Genomic DNA, 17880 nt, shown 5'->3' with positions numbered 1-17880 from the left:
GACATCAGGCCGATCTAAGCACAAACTTGATGTCTGGCATGATGTTCGTGGTAGTTTTGAGTGTTACCACGAATTGGTTTGGATCCAGGTGCAGTAGAGATGTTTTTACAAGCCAGGTAAGTTTCTGATCAGTAACTTTGAACAGTTACTATGGTCAAACGGCTGGGAGATTGAGGTTGTGCTTTGGAGGCTAGTTATAAGTTACTAAGGTAAAGATGCACAAGAAAGTTCAGGTCAAATGGAGCAAGTAAAATGGTAGTTGTTGTAGAAACCACCATTTCTGTCCAGAACAGAAAATATTTTCTATAGCAAAAATATTCCAAAAAGTGATGAAGTATTTTTGCTCAGGAAGGTGCCCTAGGGTTCACAGAATATTTGTGAATTATCTCAGATTTTTCTGAGCCAGAAAAATTAGGGTTGCTTTGGAGCAAACAGATCTGGCTAGGGTTTCTGAGAGAAAATGAATATTTTTCATTTAAGAAAAATATTCCAAAGATTATTGTGGGGTGGATCAGAAGTGAAATGGTGATTTAGGAGGGAAGTGAAGCACTTGGGTGAAAGCCAAGGATGCCCAAGAGTTTAAGTCCTTATGAAAAGATTCAAGAACTCCAAGTTTCAGAAAATTTTCAAATGAAAATCAAGCAAATTAGAGAGGGCAAAAACCAGGCTGTCACAAACCTCCCCCACTTAGAATGAATCTCGTCCTCGAGATTTGGTTGCTTGGGAAAACCACTCTGGATATTGATCCCTAAGGAATTCTTCCCGCTCCCAAGTCGCTTCTGATTCTGTGTGATGCTCCCACTGAACCTTGTAAAATTTTCTGACTTTACTGCGAGTAACCCTTTCCATCTGATCCAAAATTTTGAACGGTCTCTCTTCATAAGTTAAATCTTTCACCAACTCTATCTCAGCCATTGCAGTCCTTTTCTCAGGCGGGGATATGCATCGTCTCAATTGCGAAACATGGAACACGTTGTGTACGTCCGCCAATTCAGGGGGTAGTTCCAGTTGATATGCAACCGTACCACTCGAGACATAATCGGGAATGGACCAATAAATCTGGGTGCCAGCTTTCCACGAGTCTGAAATCTCTTGATTCCTTTCATAGGAGTGACTCGGAGGTATACGTGTTCTCCGGGTTCAAAACTGACCTGCCGATGCTTTGCATCATAATAACTCTTCTGTCGAGATTTTGCCAATTTGCAGTCTGTCTCTGATTTCCCTAACTTGTTTTTCATCTTCCATCATGAGATCCGTTCCGAAGATACGGCTATCTCCAGTCTGAGACCAATTTAGAGGAGTGCGGCACTTACGGCCATACAGAGCTTCGTATGGTGACATCCTTAGACTGGTCTGGAAACTGTTGTTATAAGAGAACTTGGCATATGTCAAGCAATCTTCCCATTTAACTCCTTTGGCTAGCACACAGGCTCGTAACATATCTTCAAGTATTTGATTTACCCGCTCTGTCTGTCCATCTGTTTGAGGGTGATAGGCAGTACTATATTTCAGTGTTGTCCCCAAGGCTTGATGGAGACGGGACCAAAAAGCGGAGGTAAACAAGGAACCTCGGTCGGAGGTGATAGTTCGGGGTACTCCATGCAGACTGACTATGCGGGATACATACAGCTGTGCGAGTTGATTTGCTCTGTATCTGGTGCTGATCGGAATGAAGTGGGCAACCTTGGTTAGGGTGTCTACTATAACCCAGATTGCATCCTTGCCTCGCTGAGTCCTAGTCAATCCTATGACAAAATCCATGCAAACGTCATCCCATTTCCACTGTGAAACTGGCAGCGGTTGGAGGAGTCCGGCTGGCTTCTGATGCTCTGCCTTCACCTTGTTGCATATTCACAACAGGCCACGAAATAGGCAATGTCTTTCTTCATTCTCTCCCACCAGAATATTTGTCTGAGGTCCTCATACATTTTCGTACCTCCCGAGTGAATGGAATATGCGGATTCGTGTTCTTCTGACAGGATTTCCTTCTTCAAGTCCGGTTGATTTGGCACACAAATTCATCCATGGAATCGGAGGGTACCGAATTTGTCCTTGGAGAAGTCAGGGGCCTGCTTTGCCATCTAGCCCTTGGCACGTCTTTGCAGCTTGGCGTCAGCTGGCTGGGCCTTACGGATTTCCATCTCAAGTGTGGGGGTAATTTACAAAATATTTGCGAGGCCAGCATCCATGATGACCAAGTTGAGCTGAGCGATCTCCTCTTGGAGTTCGATAGGCAATGATTTCAATATGACATTTAAGCTGACGGGCTTTCGACTGAGGGCATCGGAAACGACGTTGGCCTTGCCTAGATGGTAATTTATTACAAGGTCATAATCCTTGACCAACTCGAGCCATCTTCGCTGACGGGGATTTAAATCTGGCTGAGTGAAGATGTACTTGAGACTCTTGTGGTTGGTAAAAATTTGGCACCTTTTTCCAATGAGGTAGTGTCTCCAAATTTTTAATGCATGAACTACCGCAGCCAATTCCAAATCATGAGTAGGATAATTTCCGTCATGGGGTCGTAGCTGTCGCGATGCATATGCTACTACCTTGCTGTCTTGCATAAGCACGCAACCAATACCTTGTCTGGAGGTATCGCAGTACACATCAAAACTGCGATAAATGTCTGGAAGAGTCAATACATGTGCGGTTGTCAGACGTATCTTTAGCTCATAAAAACTCTTCTCACAATCCTCCGTCCACTTAAACTTCTTATCCTTTTTGAGCAGCTCCGTCATGGGTTTAGCAATTTTGGAAAACCCTTCAATAAAATGACGATAGTATCCAGCTAATCCGAGGAAACTCCGGATCTGCGTCACAGTCGTGGGTGGTACCCAATCGAGCACGTCCTTTACTTTGCTCGGGCCCACGGCTATACCTTCGGCGGATAGTACATGTCCGAGAAACCCAACCTTCTTGAGCCAAAATTCGCACTTACTGAACTTGGCGTATAGCTGATGGTCACGGAGCCGTTGTAGTACTGCTCGGAGGTGATCCTTGTGCTCTTCTTCACCCTTGGAGTAAATGAGGATGTCATCGATGAAGACTACCACGAATTTGTCGAGGAAGTCCATGAATACTTTGTTCATCATGTGCATGAAGAAAGCAGGGGCATTGGTGAGACCAAAGGACATCACGGTATATTCGTAAAGACCGTACCGAGTAGTGAATGCTGTCTTAGGAATATCTTCCTTTTTAATCTTGAGCTGATGATATCCGGTCCGTAAATCGATTTTAGAGAATACCTTAGCCCCACTGAGCTGATCAAACAGATCATCAATCCTTGGCAGCGGATATTTATTTTTGATGGTGACCTCATTCAGTTGGTGGTAATCTATGCACATACGGAGACTACCATCCTTTTTGCCCACGAAAATAGCTGGTGATCCCCATGGTGAAGAGCTGGGACGAATATAACCTTTCTGGAGTAATTCGTCAAGCTGTTTCTTTAGCTCCACTAATTCTAGTGAGGGCATCCGGTAATGCTTCTTGTATAACGGTGCGGTTCCGGGCACAAGATCTATTGCAAACTCCAGTTCCCGATCTGGTGGCATGCCTGACAGTTCTTTTGGAAACACATCAGGGTATTCACTGACCACAGGAATAAATTCCAATTCAGCCACAGCGGTGCAAACTAGTTCTGGCTTGGGTATATTCTTGCGAGCGTAGAACTTGGTAAGTTGCCCATTTAGACTGGTCAAAGTGACTTCTCTGGTTGCGCAGTTTATGCAAACTTGATATCGGGTCAACCAATTCATACCCAATATAATATACAACTTTTCAGACTCAATGATTATCAGAGATGTTGGAAAGTAGACCCCGTTGATATTGATCTCCAGATCACGGCAGACCAGATTGCTCTTGATTATAGATCCCCGGGTTTGTACCAGCATATTTTTTCCCAAAATCGTGCAAGGAAAATTGTTTTGGGCAGCAAAACTCTGAGAAATAAAAGAATGGGAAGCCCCAGAGTCAAATAAAATTATGGCAGGTATGTCATTAACAGAAAACATACCAATGACGACTTCAGGCTTTTCTTGGACTTCATCGGTAGAGATATGATGCACGTGCCCAGCGAAGTTTTGCTGGGTTGGCCATGACTCCATAAAGTTGACTTGTGGCTTGCTTAGGGCATTCATCTTGTTGTTCTTGGGGCACTGTTTGGCATAATGTCCGTGCTGCCCGCAATTGAAACAAGAATTATTGCGCCGACGCTCCTCATGTGTTGGGTTGGTCACAACATTCTTGACTTGAGTGGTGGTCTTGTTAACATTCTGCTGCCAATTTGGGTTGAATTCCACCTGAGTCTGCTGCCAGGTACGAGCCTTTTGCACTGGTTACCCTTCCTTCTTTGGCTCAAACTTACGCTTGTTGTCGTTGTTAACAGGCCTATTATCCGCTATAAGCTTGTGCTCCCGTTCAGCAATGAAAGCCTTGTTCACCAGTGTTTGGAAGTCTGAGAAATCAAGCATACTGAGAGTACACCGGAGTTGTGGGTTTAGACCTCCAAGAAATCTGTCAATTCTCCTTTCTTCGGTGTCCACGTCATAAAGAGAGTAACGGGCCAGATGATTGAATTTTTGCAAATATTCTGCCACAGACTGATTTCCTTGGACGAGTGCGAGAAATTCACGCTGCTTAGTCTTCATAACTCCAGTAGGGATATGATATTTTCGGAATCGATCCTTAAACTTTTCCCAGGTGATTTCCTCATCAGCCGGCCACATGGCCTTTGTATTTTCCCACCATATGGCAGCTGCACCCTCAAGATAATGGGTGGCAAAGGGAACTTTATCATTTCCTTCAGTATGAGCAATCTCAAGCTTTTTCTCCATTATGCGCAACCAATCGTCTGCATCCAATGGGTCAACAATCTGACTGAAGCTGGGTGGATTGGTCCTCTGAAAATCTGACAGCTTTGAGTGATGACCATTCTGATTTCCATTCTGTCCAACCATAGCTTGCACACTTCTCAATATTTCAATCAGATCATTGTTCCTTTTTTCTTCGAACATACGCAGAATTTGCTCGGTGGAGGGAGGATCAGGCGGTGGAGGTGGTGGCTGAACGTACGGCTCGGGAGAATGTCCTGCCTGTCGTGCGGAACGACGAACAGGAGTTCCCACACGAACGTTGCTACTACTACCTCCCCGCGTCATCCTATTGTGGATTTTTCCCAAGACAACACAATCGAGATGAGAAACACCCAAGAATAAAATTGGGGAAAAGCCAGCGACAAATCCCGGAAGAAAGCAGGAGAGCGAAGAAAAAAACACGGCAAATAAAGTCTCAACATAATTATACATAGACTCATACATGAAAGGTAAACAGCATGACTAGTTCACTATGCTCATACATGCAACGAAACATCATGACTCGTACGACTACATCTGTACATCATCCAGACAACTGCAAATACTCAAAGATACTACTGCTCTGTTGGTGCTGCAGTGTCCTCCCCTGAAGCAGTCTCGGATCCCAAACTGACGTGGTTAACGAAAACCTCCGGGTTAAAGGTAACATGACGGCGCTGCCTCGAGGGCTCTCCCTCAGGGGCAGGGGTAGGATGAAGCATCGAGGCTACATGAGTAGCGAGAAGTGAGACCCACTCGACAGGAGTACTGAGAGGGTTCACGACCGAGACGCCCGTGCTACTCGGACATAACGAGCAGTGACATAACGAGCAAGATGACTAGCAACACTATCAGACTCCGGATCAATGAGAGGGAAATGGACACGACCGTTGTCGTGCAGAGATGGGTAGTAGTAGAAACCTGGGTGGTTCTGCATTCGGACCTCGTTGTAGCGAAGCTCGACAAGGACCTCGAATGCAGTAAACTGGACAGCCTGAGAAGCGGTGGAGGCGTAACCGCTCCGAGAAGTGCGAGTGTAAGAGCTGGAATCGGAACTAGTGCGCAGAGTGACCACTGCGTGATACTCATACACTAAATCAACTAGATGCTCCCAGTACACACGATAGACCGGGTCGTCTCCGAGAGGGTACAGCCGACGCCACACGTTGCGAAGGAGGTGCGGTGACATGTACGGCATCAGCTGCAACTGGCACGGATATGGCACCGGAGCCATCTACACCCACAACCATTAGCAGGTTAGCATAAAAATATATAAACCGAATGCATGCAACGCAGCAATCAACACAAATTACTATCGACACTCAACTTAAACTCGTATCTAAATTCCAGTTAACGTGTCGCAGTCTAACGTGGCCTACAGTCAGCGCGGCTCTGATACCAAGCGTTGTGGTACCCTGGCTCAGAGCGACCGGTTTGCCATGCATTGCCAGCCCAGAGACCATGTCTTCTGGCAACACACAACATCTTGGTACAGAAAAACAACCGCTTTATTGATGCTAACGGAACAGAGTTTACATTACAACAGCTGTCGAGGCCAAGCGGCACACCCGGTGCGGCTGAACAATATGTACATTATTTAGTGAATATAAAAGGGGCCTCGATCCGAACAACTACGTGGCAGCAGAATAACGTCATGGCGGAAGCTCCATATCATAGGGACACTGATGTGGACACGATCTAGACTCGAACAATGCTCCTCTCCAACGATACTTTCCTGAAATCTGGCATGACACGCCAGGTCAGTACGTTTAATGTACTTGCAAGCTCACAACAGGCATAATCATAATGGCAAACAATATCATGATATTTAACCAATTATTAATAATGCAACACTATATGTCAACATGCTGTGATCATGCTCGAACGTCCCTCGGGACAGCTTACCAACTGTGATCATCCCTAGATCACAAACAAACCACCAATGTGGTCTTTCACAAGAACAACTCGTGATCCTTACGGTGATCACAACCACGACCATCATCTGGTCCCAAATGCCTCGATGGTCTTTCTGCCATCCATCACCAATGCAAAGTTCATAGCTTAGGGTGCAATTTTTATTAAACGTTGACTCATGGTGGGACCTACTATGAGGTGTCCGTGACCGTGGACTCGGCTATCGATAGATTATACACTCTGCAGAGGTAGCACACTGTACCCACACCACGGAACCCATGGCGTCCACTAGTAGAAGAAGGGCCTATTGTCCCGGTTCGTAAGGGCCTTTTGTCCCGGTTCCTGAACCGGGACTAAAGGGTCAGTATTAATGCCCTGTCCCTTTAGTCCCGGTTCAATCCAGAACCGGGATAGATGGGCCTCCACGTGGCCTGTGCGTGGAGCCCAGGTAGGAGGGCCTTTGGTCCTGGTTGGTGGCACCAACCGGGACCAATAGGCATCCACGCGTCAGCATTTCTGTGGCTGGGGTTTTTGTTTTTTTGAAGGGGGGGGGGTTTGGGGGTTTTGGGGGGTTAATTTAGGTGTTTCATATATTGTGTTAGCTAGCTATAATTAATAGAGAGAAATGTCCTCTCTTATGTCCGTGCTTGGTCGACGCTATGTACTATACATACGTATAGAGAGGACTAGACACGCTAGCTAGCTAGTAAGCAAACGAAGGAAACAGAAGATCATCATGAACATATATGCATACAGAGAGAAGTGATATCGACCACCTCTCCTTCTCCGAGAGATTGGTCGAACAACAGGTTCTCGTATATCTATCCGACACTACCGGCTACATATATACAATAATTATCTCTTACAAATATAATCTCCTAACATACGGACTCATGGTCCACACAGTATTCTCCGTCTTCAGCGATCACGTGGTCAAGAAAGAATGTCGCCAATTCCTCTTGAATTGCTCGCATGCGAGCTGGTGCTAGGAGTTCATCCCGCTTCCGAAACATCTAATTTGAAGAAGGGGGTCAATACACACATATATATATATATGAATGAATCAAACTCAACACAAATGATGGTAATAAAATAAAATTGTGAATGTTGTTATTTACGCACTTCATATTGTTCGTCAGAGTAGCCCCGCTCACAGGTCGTGTGGCGGATGGACTCACAAACGTAGTACCCACAGAAATCATTCCCTTGTTCCTGCCACAACCACTTTACAATAAATAGAGGTCAATCAAACTGATAAGCAAGAATGCCAAATGGTATTGATGAAAATAGCGCTTGAATCAATAGGTGATGCGCGGAACATGCTACTATAGTACTTACTTTCGGGTGTCTAAATTGCAGCTTCTTCGGGAGTCCCGGAGCTTTTTTGGTGAATTTTTCCCAAACCCTGCCAGACAAAGAAAACAATTACTTGATATATCAGGAAATGAACAAAGTTGCTGATATGGTGGATAATGATCGATTTAACTTACTTCTCGAGCATTTGAGTCATGTCTGCATAGTCCTGGTGATCTTTTCGTCTTGAGTCTAAGACGGTTACTAGTCCCTGCTCAAGCTTAATCTCTAGGAGAATATAGTGGAAACTGCACACGCATGCATAACTCATCAATTACATTACTATAACCTTGACTAATATATAAGGGAAACCGAATACGCACAAGACAGTAACACTCACTTGAAGTTGTAAGGAAAGAGTATTATATCTTTGTTTTCATTTATTACCAACGATCGTAGCAAGTTGGCCTCGGTATCTGCGGCATGAAATTTAACCTGAGTTGCATCTATGATATTTGTGTTAATGAACCCAATATCACCGATTTGTCTTTTCTTCAATTCGACAATCTTCAATCTGCATAATATAGTGAGGATAATTATAAATACATGCAATGAAAGAGCTGAGCTATATAGAGAGACTTAATGACAGAAGTAGTACTACATACAGACAGTAGCAGGTGACCGTTGCTTTATCGAGGGCCAATTGATTGAAAAACTGAAAGAACTCTTCAAATGGAACAGGCAACAGATCAATTCCAACGAGGTCATGCTCCTTTTTAACTCTCACATACAAAGTACTCCTCCCCCAGACTCTCTGCAGATTTTCAAGTACCAATCATGCAATCTTCGCATCATCGTTGATAGAGATCTTTCATCTTTGACGAGAGGCTTCCCGTACTCATATCTTTGTATCTGCACCTCCATGAAATCATAATGTACATCATCGGGTAGGTAATCTCCAAGGTTACTATAACCGGGCACCATCCTAGGATCATTAGCGACGATGTCGCTAGGCACCTTGAGCGGGGGGCACGATTGCTTCGCTTGTTTGCCGAGCTGGGCAATTTGTTTCCCAACTTGTCATTCTTTCAGCCTTTGATCACTGACAGTACTTCCCGACCACTCCGCTTTGGCAAATTCCTTTCCAATAATGCGCTCATAGTTTCCTTTCGGCGGAGACTTGGGTGGTTTTGTCAGGGAAGCCAGAGTGCGCTTCGCTTTCACCGGATCTACCTTCTCCTCTGGAGGTGGATGTTTCTTTGCTTTCACCCCTTCAAAGAAGTTCCTCACTTCTTCTCGCACGATCTCGGCGTTCTCCTCCGGGGTCCTCTCATATGGTAACTTGGTTGGGTGTAAAAATTTTTGATCCACCTCTGGTGAAAAAGACAAATTCCTGCCGATTCAGTTGGAAGCGGGTCAAATTTGAACTGTAGCTGCCTCATAGTTTGCTATTTATTTTTTCCAAAAATCATTTCTAGGTACATAAGTATCTATTTAATCAGAGAAACATCAAAAAAATTCCAAGATTCAACCACTAGCTAGGAACGGTCAAGCCCGCCGTTTTGACCGCATTTTGAAACGGGCATAAACAATTCAAAAAAATCAAAAAATTGGAAAACCTTCGCATTGTGTCATTATATGTGACCAATTTTCTAGGAAAAATAATAAACTTGTAATACGGAAATTATTTTTAAAAAGTGTTCTCAGAAATGAGCTATCATGCGTGAAGATTCATGGCTTTCAAGCCAAATGATCAATCTTATGGCCACATTCATGGCATAGTTTGTTCAAAATGATCTCATATTGTGCACAAGGGTGCATCTTGGAATGGCAAACAATGTTGCCTAAGGAAGTTTTCATTTTCTTTCCACAGAAAATTCATTTTCCATTTTTCGAGTGCCCCAAATGAGGTTTTTTTGTGAAGGACCTACCATATATTTATTGAAAATTTGGACCAAATCAATTTTATAAAATACTAGGCCATATTTAATGCACAATTGACAAAATGGTTGGGTGTCAGAATTTTGATCCACCTCTGGTGAAAAAGACAAATTCCCACCGATTCAGTTGGAAGCGGGTCAAATTTGAACTGCAGCTGCCTCGTAGTTTGCTATTTATTTTTTCCAAAAATCATTTCTAGTTACATAAGTACCTATTTAATCATAAATATATGGTTTGGTGGCGATACATTGAGGTTTGTACGGTGGCCGAGGGCCCCAACTCTAGAGCGCGTAAACTCGCATGCCCGCCGCGTGGTCACCACGTGACCGTGGCGTTGCCATGTGTTCTGGGCTGCCTAGGCATGTCTAGTGGGTTGGGCACTACCCAGGTAGGTGCTAGGAAGAAAATCACAACATAAGATTCTCACGAGGAGACCGATTGATGCTCAAACATGAATAAGCAGCCAAGTGTTTGATTAGCGGTACGAGAAATGCACATGGCTAATGGGCGTGAGTTTTGGCTGAGGATGATCAATTACTAAGAAGACCGTCTTCACAAATTTTCAGCTCAAAAGGAGGAGCCTAGGTGGTACTTGCTTTGCAAAGTACCACACTGGACATAAATACGAATGTTGAAGCCGGGCTCAAAATAATGAATGGATTGAGCTGGCATTTGGTGGAGGATGGTTATTTGGGTAGAGGAAAGCACTATAGAAAATGGATACCATTTGGACATGCCAAAGTGGTACCTCCTTCACAAACTATTTTTCTGAACAAAATAGGAAAATGAATATTTTTGAACTACGCAAGGAAGGTTTTTTTACATATTTGATGAATATATGACCCAAAGAATTTATGAGATTTTTTTGGGAATTTTGGGAATGACAGAAATATAGGTTGCTTCACAACCTAGGGCAAAAACTGCCACATGGACATGACACATAGGCAAAACAGATGAGGTGGCGCCTAGTCATAGCAACCCACCACAATTTACAAGGTTATGACCATCTATATTAGTCATGATCAGCTAGAAATAAGGCAGCGGACTTGTGCTATCTGCTTTATGACCATTTCGTGTAAGGAAATTACGACCTTTCTGACCAAAATGGTCGTTATTGTTTAGGGTTTGGAGCCCCCCGAACAGCTTTTGACCAATTGGTCTGAAATGGTCATAGATCTATGACCAATTCTTCCAGGGTCACTGACAGAAGGTCACTAGTTGACATATTTCTTGTAGTGCCTGAAGATGTGCATAGTGAGGAATTTGCTTTTGAAGCAATGCACACTTGAAGAGTTGAATCATGGAGATCTCCCCCTATATCTTGTAATTCATACACGTATTTGACATATAATAGTGAAGAATTTGAAATGCATGATGAAATATGGTGACTGATGTAATTCAGCATGCGTGCATTAGCATATATGAGGAATAAGCATGTAGAAAAACATATCAAAAGTATCAGAGCACCATCGGGTTTAAGTTTACAACTCGATCCAATAAAGTCTCAGGAGAACGAGAGTTTAACTCAAAATAACGCCCATATAGAAAGACCCGCTTGAAGACTAACTCAAAATTCTCCCCCTTTGTCATCAAATGACCAAAAGGATCGAATATGAGGACTAACACCCCTAAAGAATATCAAGTTGATGAAGGAGCGCCAGCATTGTTGGGGTCGTTTGTTGTAGTAGGGCCTGCCGCAGTGTCGTCCAAGTCTTCATTCTCATCAGTGTCGCGCGATGAAGAAAATGAGCTGGCCACCAGAGAAGGAACCTTGACCTTATTCAATTTCTTCGGTGGAGGTGCAGACCAGTCAAAAACTTTCTTGAGACCCATTTTCTTCAGATCGTCTTCACCATACAGATGTGACAGTATTGCCCAGGTGTGACCGAAAACTTCATGGAGGTAGTAATGGTTTTTCTTCACTGCATTGTGTGTAGCAGTCATGTTGTGAAGAAATGAACCAAACTGACGCTTAACCCATTTATGATTTCGATCCACCTTCTGGTGAAGACTAAGCAGAAGCTCACGATCAGTCATCACACGAGGAGCAGTGGCTTGAGGAGTAGACTTGGGTGCATTGGCAGAGTCATGTGTGGCAGAGTCATCATTGGTGGAATAAGAGGAAGCTTTGCGAAACTGTCCATCCAATGGACGAATGCCTTCATCTATAACAGTTGGTGCCTTGCCCTTTCCATCAACTGAGGAATAGGTCTGCTTGAGGACTTCAATTGGGGGCAAGTAGCTGAGGTGATTCTGAAAATCAGCTTTGTAGTTGAGTAAAGACCTTGTCCTGAGGAATCTCATAATCCAAGGTGCATAAGGCTTCAGCTCAAACGGAGACAGTGCAACATTTGCCAGAGTCCTCATGAAGAAATCGTGATAATTGACAGGAATGCCATGAACGATGTTGAATACCAGATTCTTCATGATGCCAACAATTTCCTCATCAGATGAGTCGTGGCCTTTGATAGGACTCATTGTCCTCGTAAGAATACGATAGACAGTTCTAGGCACATAAAGCAATTCCTTCATGAGGAATTTGGTTCGTGGGGCCTGACCTGGCTTCAAAGGTTTCATCAGAACCTGCATGTAGTGATTTGTAAGCTCAGGTTCACTATAGATGCAACGAGCTTCTTCAAGGGGAGGACTGAGTGGTAAGGCACGAAGCAATTCAGAAGCTGGTGATGTGTAGTGAGTGTTTTCAGACATCCATTCCAGCACCCATGAATTCACATCTTCAGAATCTCCTGTGATGTGCAGTGTCGCATAAAATTGAAGAATCAGTTCTTCATTCCAATCACAGATGTTAGAGCAAAAATTTAACAGTCCAGCGTCGTGAAGAACACTGAGGACTGGTGCGAAGCACGGCAGAGATTCCATGTCCACGTGAGGAATGTGCTCATGATAGAAGATTTTCTCTTTGTTGAACAACACCGAGGAATAGAAATTGGCTTGACTAGCAGTCCAGAAACGCCTCTTCCTAATGCGAGCAGAGTTATAAGGGTTGTAGTCTTCGAAGAATACATGCTCGCCGAAGAAATCATCAGCCTTGAAATTTTGCTTGTGTGAGAATGGATCCTTTGGCTTGGGCAGAGAAGTGTCAGTGAGTTGCATCACGACCGCAGGAATCGCAATCTCAGGTTCTTCAGGCTGAGGAATTTATGGTTCCTCTTCAATGGCAGTCTGCGTCTTCAGATGTTCAGCAGCAGCAGGTTTTTCAGCACTAGTGGCTGGAATTTCCTCATGTACAGATGAAGCGGGATGAGTTTCTTCAGAGCCCATTTGAACAGTTTGTGCGGGGGACTGTGGTATTTTCTGCAACGGTGTGAACATTGGAGAGTTTGGATGCTGACTTTCCCAGAATTCATCACTCATCACTGGTGTGGAGCAACCAACGTCCACATCTTCGTCTTCTATTTCTTCAACGCCAGCCTCTTCAGCTGTGAACTGAGGCATATGCGAGGAGATGACAGGTGTTGAAGGGATCGTATCCACTTCAATTTCTTCATCAATCTGCTCTGATGAAGCAGCAGAATGATTTTCTTCATCAGATCCGCTAGGGATCTCATATTCTTCACCAAAAGGAACAAGGTCCTTTGATGGCATGGTTGAGATCGGAACAGCATCAATGGGATTAGCAAATGAACTGGTCAAAGGCTTCATCTTCTTCGGAGCTGAAGAATCTGAAGTAGCTGATGCTTTCCTTTTCTTCACTGCTGCACGCTCTGCAGCCTTGGTATTCTTCACATCTGATGCAAATGGAACGATCGGAGTTGGTGTTGGCACAGGAGGAGCAGAGGAATCGGGTTGATTTTCTTCAGGCACAACTGATGCAGTTGCCCTGATTTCTTCAGTTTCTTCAGGCGCACCACTGGTGGATGCCCTGGCAATTTCTTCAGTGGCTGGAATGCAGTCATCAGCCCTGGAACACACATTTTCTTCAGCAGCCTGATTTTCATCAGCGGTGCTGGCATCTTCTTTAGTCAGCTGAGCAGATGCTTCAGCCTGAGGAATTTCCTATTGCGTTGGGGCAGCAACATTGGAAGTGAAGTTATCAGCAAGTCTCACAAAACGAACTTTGGCTCCAAGCCAATCAGCATGGTATGCGTCAAATTCATCACTGAGTTTCTTGATCTCAGATTGAGTAGTGACAAGTTCTTCAGTTGTCATAGAGACAACGTTTTTCTTCAGATAGCGCTCCTTCTTGTACTGTGCTTTCTTGATCTGCCTGGCCTTCTCAAATTACCATTTTTCTTCTTGAATGAAGTGAGTCAGCATGTGACTTTGGCCAGGAGTCAGCTTGAAGTCAGGCATGGGAGTGTTGGGGTCCTTGTGCCAAACGTCAATGTATTCGAGGATCAACTTGGGATCCAAAAGAAGTGGCACATTTGTTCCCTCGGCTCTAGCGGCCCTGACTTGCCTATCTCTGATGATTTCAGCAAGTTCATCATCATCAGCTTCGTCTTCTTCAGATGGCACTTGGAAAGCGACTTGCTTCTTCTGAGGACTAGGGCGAGGACCTCGTCCAGCAGTTGCCTTTGTCTTCAGTAGAGAGGGTCCCGTTGAAGAATTAGGTGCCGCTGAGGAACTAGCTGAAGCTCTTGAGGCAATTGAGATGCCAGTAGTCCTTTGGCACGTGGCGAGATGCACAGGTGCAGAGGACTTTGTCGGAGTGGCCGAAGACTTTGGCGGAGGAGCTGAGGACTTTTGAGGAACAGGAGCAGCATGAGGATATTGTCGTGAGGGCTTTGAGGATTCTGGCCGTGAGGGCATTGCTGAGGAACTTAGCCTTGAGGGCACTGGTGGTGAAGCACTTGGCTTGCGTGCAGGCTTCTTTGACATAGCCTTCTTTGGCTTGACAGCAGAGGCCTCAGCAGAGGCAGCAGCAGAGTCTTCATTGAATTTCCTCACTGCTTCTCTGGCTTGCTTAGCCAACTTGGCTTGGCGCTTGGCCCATTCATCAGGATAGTCCTCGCCGCGCTTGAGGCTGGTGGGATCAGCTATTTGGCCAAGTGCCAATAGAGGCCTTGGGCAAGAAGGATTGAGTGTGAATTTCTTCATGTATTTGGAGTTACATACCTGTACTCCCTCCATTCTCTTGCCCATCTCCTTTCAATTTTCTGAATGCGCACCTTGCGCTCATTCTTGGTTTCCTTGGGAGGTGTGCAGTACCCAGCATATATTTCATCAGGGATCTCAAACGCTGTATTGACCTCAGGCCTCTTTCCTCCTTTCTGTGGCTTCTTACCATCAACCATTTTCTTCAGTTGAGGAATTTGAACAATTGAATTCTCTGAAGAAGTATGCAACTTTTCTTCAAGGAATGCTGCAAATGAGTTAAGTTGATGAGAACCTAGTGATTCAGCAACTGACATGAGTACCTGTGAACAAAGTATAGTTGCGAGGAATTTGGAGAGGTCATATGCCTTCTCAGATGGTTTTTCAAAAAGAACAAGTTTGAGGAATTTGACCAGATGTGTCTTGAAGAATTTCACTAAGCATTCTTTGTCTTAGGTTCCAGAGTTGTATAGATCGAAGATCCACACAATTGAGGAATCTTGAAGAAAAATGATGCTTAGAGAAACGGATCAAGAACAGATGACTTGTGAGGTGTTTAGTGTGTGAAGATATGAAGAAAAACACCTTTGAAGATTTTGTAGATAATCATTCGAATCAACGAGGGAAGTAAAAGTAACTTTTAATTACCCTGGATGAAGAACACGACGAACAGTGAAGTGGAAGGTGAAGTTCGTCTGTGTAGATCTTCCACGCCCTAACTCGGCGGAGGAAGACGGCTACGACGGCGGCAGAGTGAATATTTCTGCGGCCGGCGCGAGTACGGCGGCGACGAGGTCGAGGCAGTGAAGCTCTTCCTCACCAGCGACGATGAAGTAGCGGCGGCGCTAGGGTTTGAGAAGCTCGAGCTGGAGAGAGGTCGAGCGGAGTAAAGGAAGTGAGGAAGGGGAAGAGGGGTATTTATAGCCACGGTGAAAAACTGTTCGCCCGAAGAAATTGGATGAACATGCCCCTGGCCCTTCTCATTCGCTTGACATGTGTCACCCACGTACTGAGAAGTGGAGATCGTGTTAGATCGTGGGTGAGTGGATAAGTATATCGTGGGATGCGGAACGGTTTGAGCGGCAAAGCCGAAAATTTAGATAAGATAGGTTTTAAAGTTCCGTTCGCAATTTCTTCAGCTGACAAGGACACAGTGAAGATTTTGAACGAGTTTCAAATAGAACGCACATGAAGAATTTGTGAACAGATTGGGTTGAGTATAGTATAGAGGGGGAAGGGTCCGATCACATTCGCTTAGTAGAAAAACCAACTTGAAGAATTAACAATAAGTGAATGTTGTAGAGGACATAAACTCATATATATATAGCCAATGAAGAAAAACGATGGAAACAGTGAAGACAATGCAAAGTTGAAGAATTTGAACAACTGAGGAATTTCAACTTTTGGTGGTGGCGTGACCCACCGTATAAGAATGATGATTTCATACACCGCATACAATTATCATAGGGTTCTAAGAGTCAAATTCTTCGTTAATTTCTTCACACTAAGAGTGTTATTCTTCATTGATTGAAGAAAAACGTTTCTTCATGTGTTGCAAATCTAACTCATCAATTTTGCATAAGTGTTAGGATGAGTGTCCTTTTCAAAGAACATTCGAAGATTCTAGGATATTTAGCTCACACCGCAACTTGCTAAATCTCTTCTCATCCAAGGGCTTTGTGAAGATATCGGCTAGCTGTTCTTCAGTCTTCACATGCTCAATAGAAATGTCGCCCTTCAACACATGATCACGAAGAAAATGATGACGAATCTGAATGTGCTTAGCCTTCGAGTGCTGAACTGGGTTGTGAGCAATCTTGATGGCACTCTCATTGTCACAGAAGAGAGGCACATTCTCCATGTTGACGCCGTAGTCCTTGAGAGTTTGCTTCATCCATAGCAATTGAGCACAACAAGAACCAGCGGCAATCACTACAAAAAAAAGACACATCCATGACATTTTGGCCGAACGAAATTTTTTTCTGTCATACATATGACACTTCTATGACGATAATTGTGAAAAAACCCGGTATCATCATAGATGTGGTGGGCTCCTACTTCTATGACAAAAAAATTATGACAGAAAATGGGATTTTCGTCCTGGGCGGGCCGGAGACGCAGCTGCATGACATTCTTTGGGCCGTCCATGACGGAAAAAACCATGGTAGAAGCGAGGGGGAGGAAAATTTCGGGGAGTTCCCGGTTACAATGGGAGGTCGGGGGCCGAGCAATGCGCATTTCTCTCGTACACGTATGCGCGTGTGTGCGAGGCGTTGGATCTAACCGAACCCGAGCGATTGCACTGCAGGCTACGCGTTACTGAACCCGAGCGATCGATCGATGGCTGTTAACTGAACCGGATCGAGCGATTCCTTAGCTACTGCTGCTAACTGAAGCCGATCGATGCTGCCTCTGGATGAACAGTGAGCGCTGCGGGGGGGGGGGTGGATGAACATTTCCTAGTGGGGGTGGATGAACAGGACCCTGTGGTGTTGCCTCTGGATGAACAGGACCCCGATCGATCAAGCCGGTTGGGGCTGGATGAACAGGACCCCGTGGAGGGCTGGATGAACAGGACCACCCCGTGGAGGGCAGGATGAACAATAGACGGTGGAGGGCAGGATGAACAGTAGCCCGTGGAGGGGTGGTTGAACAGGAGCCCGTGGAGAGGGCTGGTTGAACAGTAGCCGGTGGAGTAGTGCGCGGTGGAGGCTAGATGAACAGGAGCCCGTGGATGAACAGTCGCAGGTGGAGGCTGGAGGAGGTCGACGGTGGATGAACAGTAGCTCGTGGAGGCTGGAGGGGGTCGACGGTAGAG

The 17880-nt window shown here is 44.9% G+C and overlaps 1 protein-coding gene across 1 annotated transcript; it reads right to left on the bottom strand.

The window, feature by feature from the left end:
* Positions 1-4340: 4340 nt before the first annotated feature.
* LOC147973926 (uncharacterized) lies at positions 4341-4961 on the bottom strand. The gene has a single exon (XM_087524840.1). The coding sequence runs from the start codon at positions 4959-4961 to the stop codon at positions 4341-4343; it is 621 nt and encodes a 206-aa protein (XP_087380966.1).
* Positions 4962-17880: the final 12919 nt, after the last annotated feature.

This window comes from Triticum urartu, chromosome 5A (assembly GCF_056163025.1).
Source record: "Triticum urartu cultivar PI428250 chromosome 5A, HENAU_Tu73, whole genome shotgun sequence".
NCBI lineage: Eukaryota > Viridiplantae > Streptophyta > Magnoliopsida > Poales > Poaceae > Triticum > Triticum urartu.
Note: the sequence above shows the minus strand (reverse complement) of the source record. Positions and strands in the feature narration are given on the sequence as shown.

Coding starts and splice junctions, on each gene's coding strand:
- LOC147973926 (XM_087524840.1), bottom strand. CDS start 4,961: ATGGTTGGACAGAATGGAAATCAGAATGGTCATCACTCAAAGCTGTCA.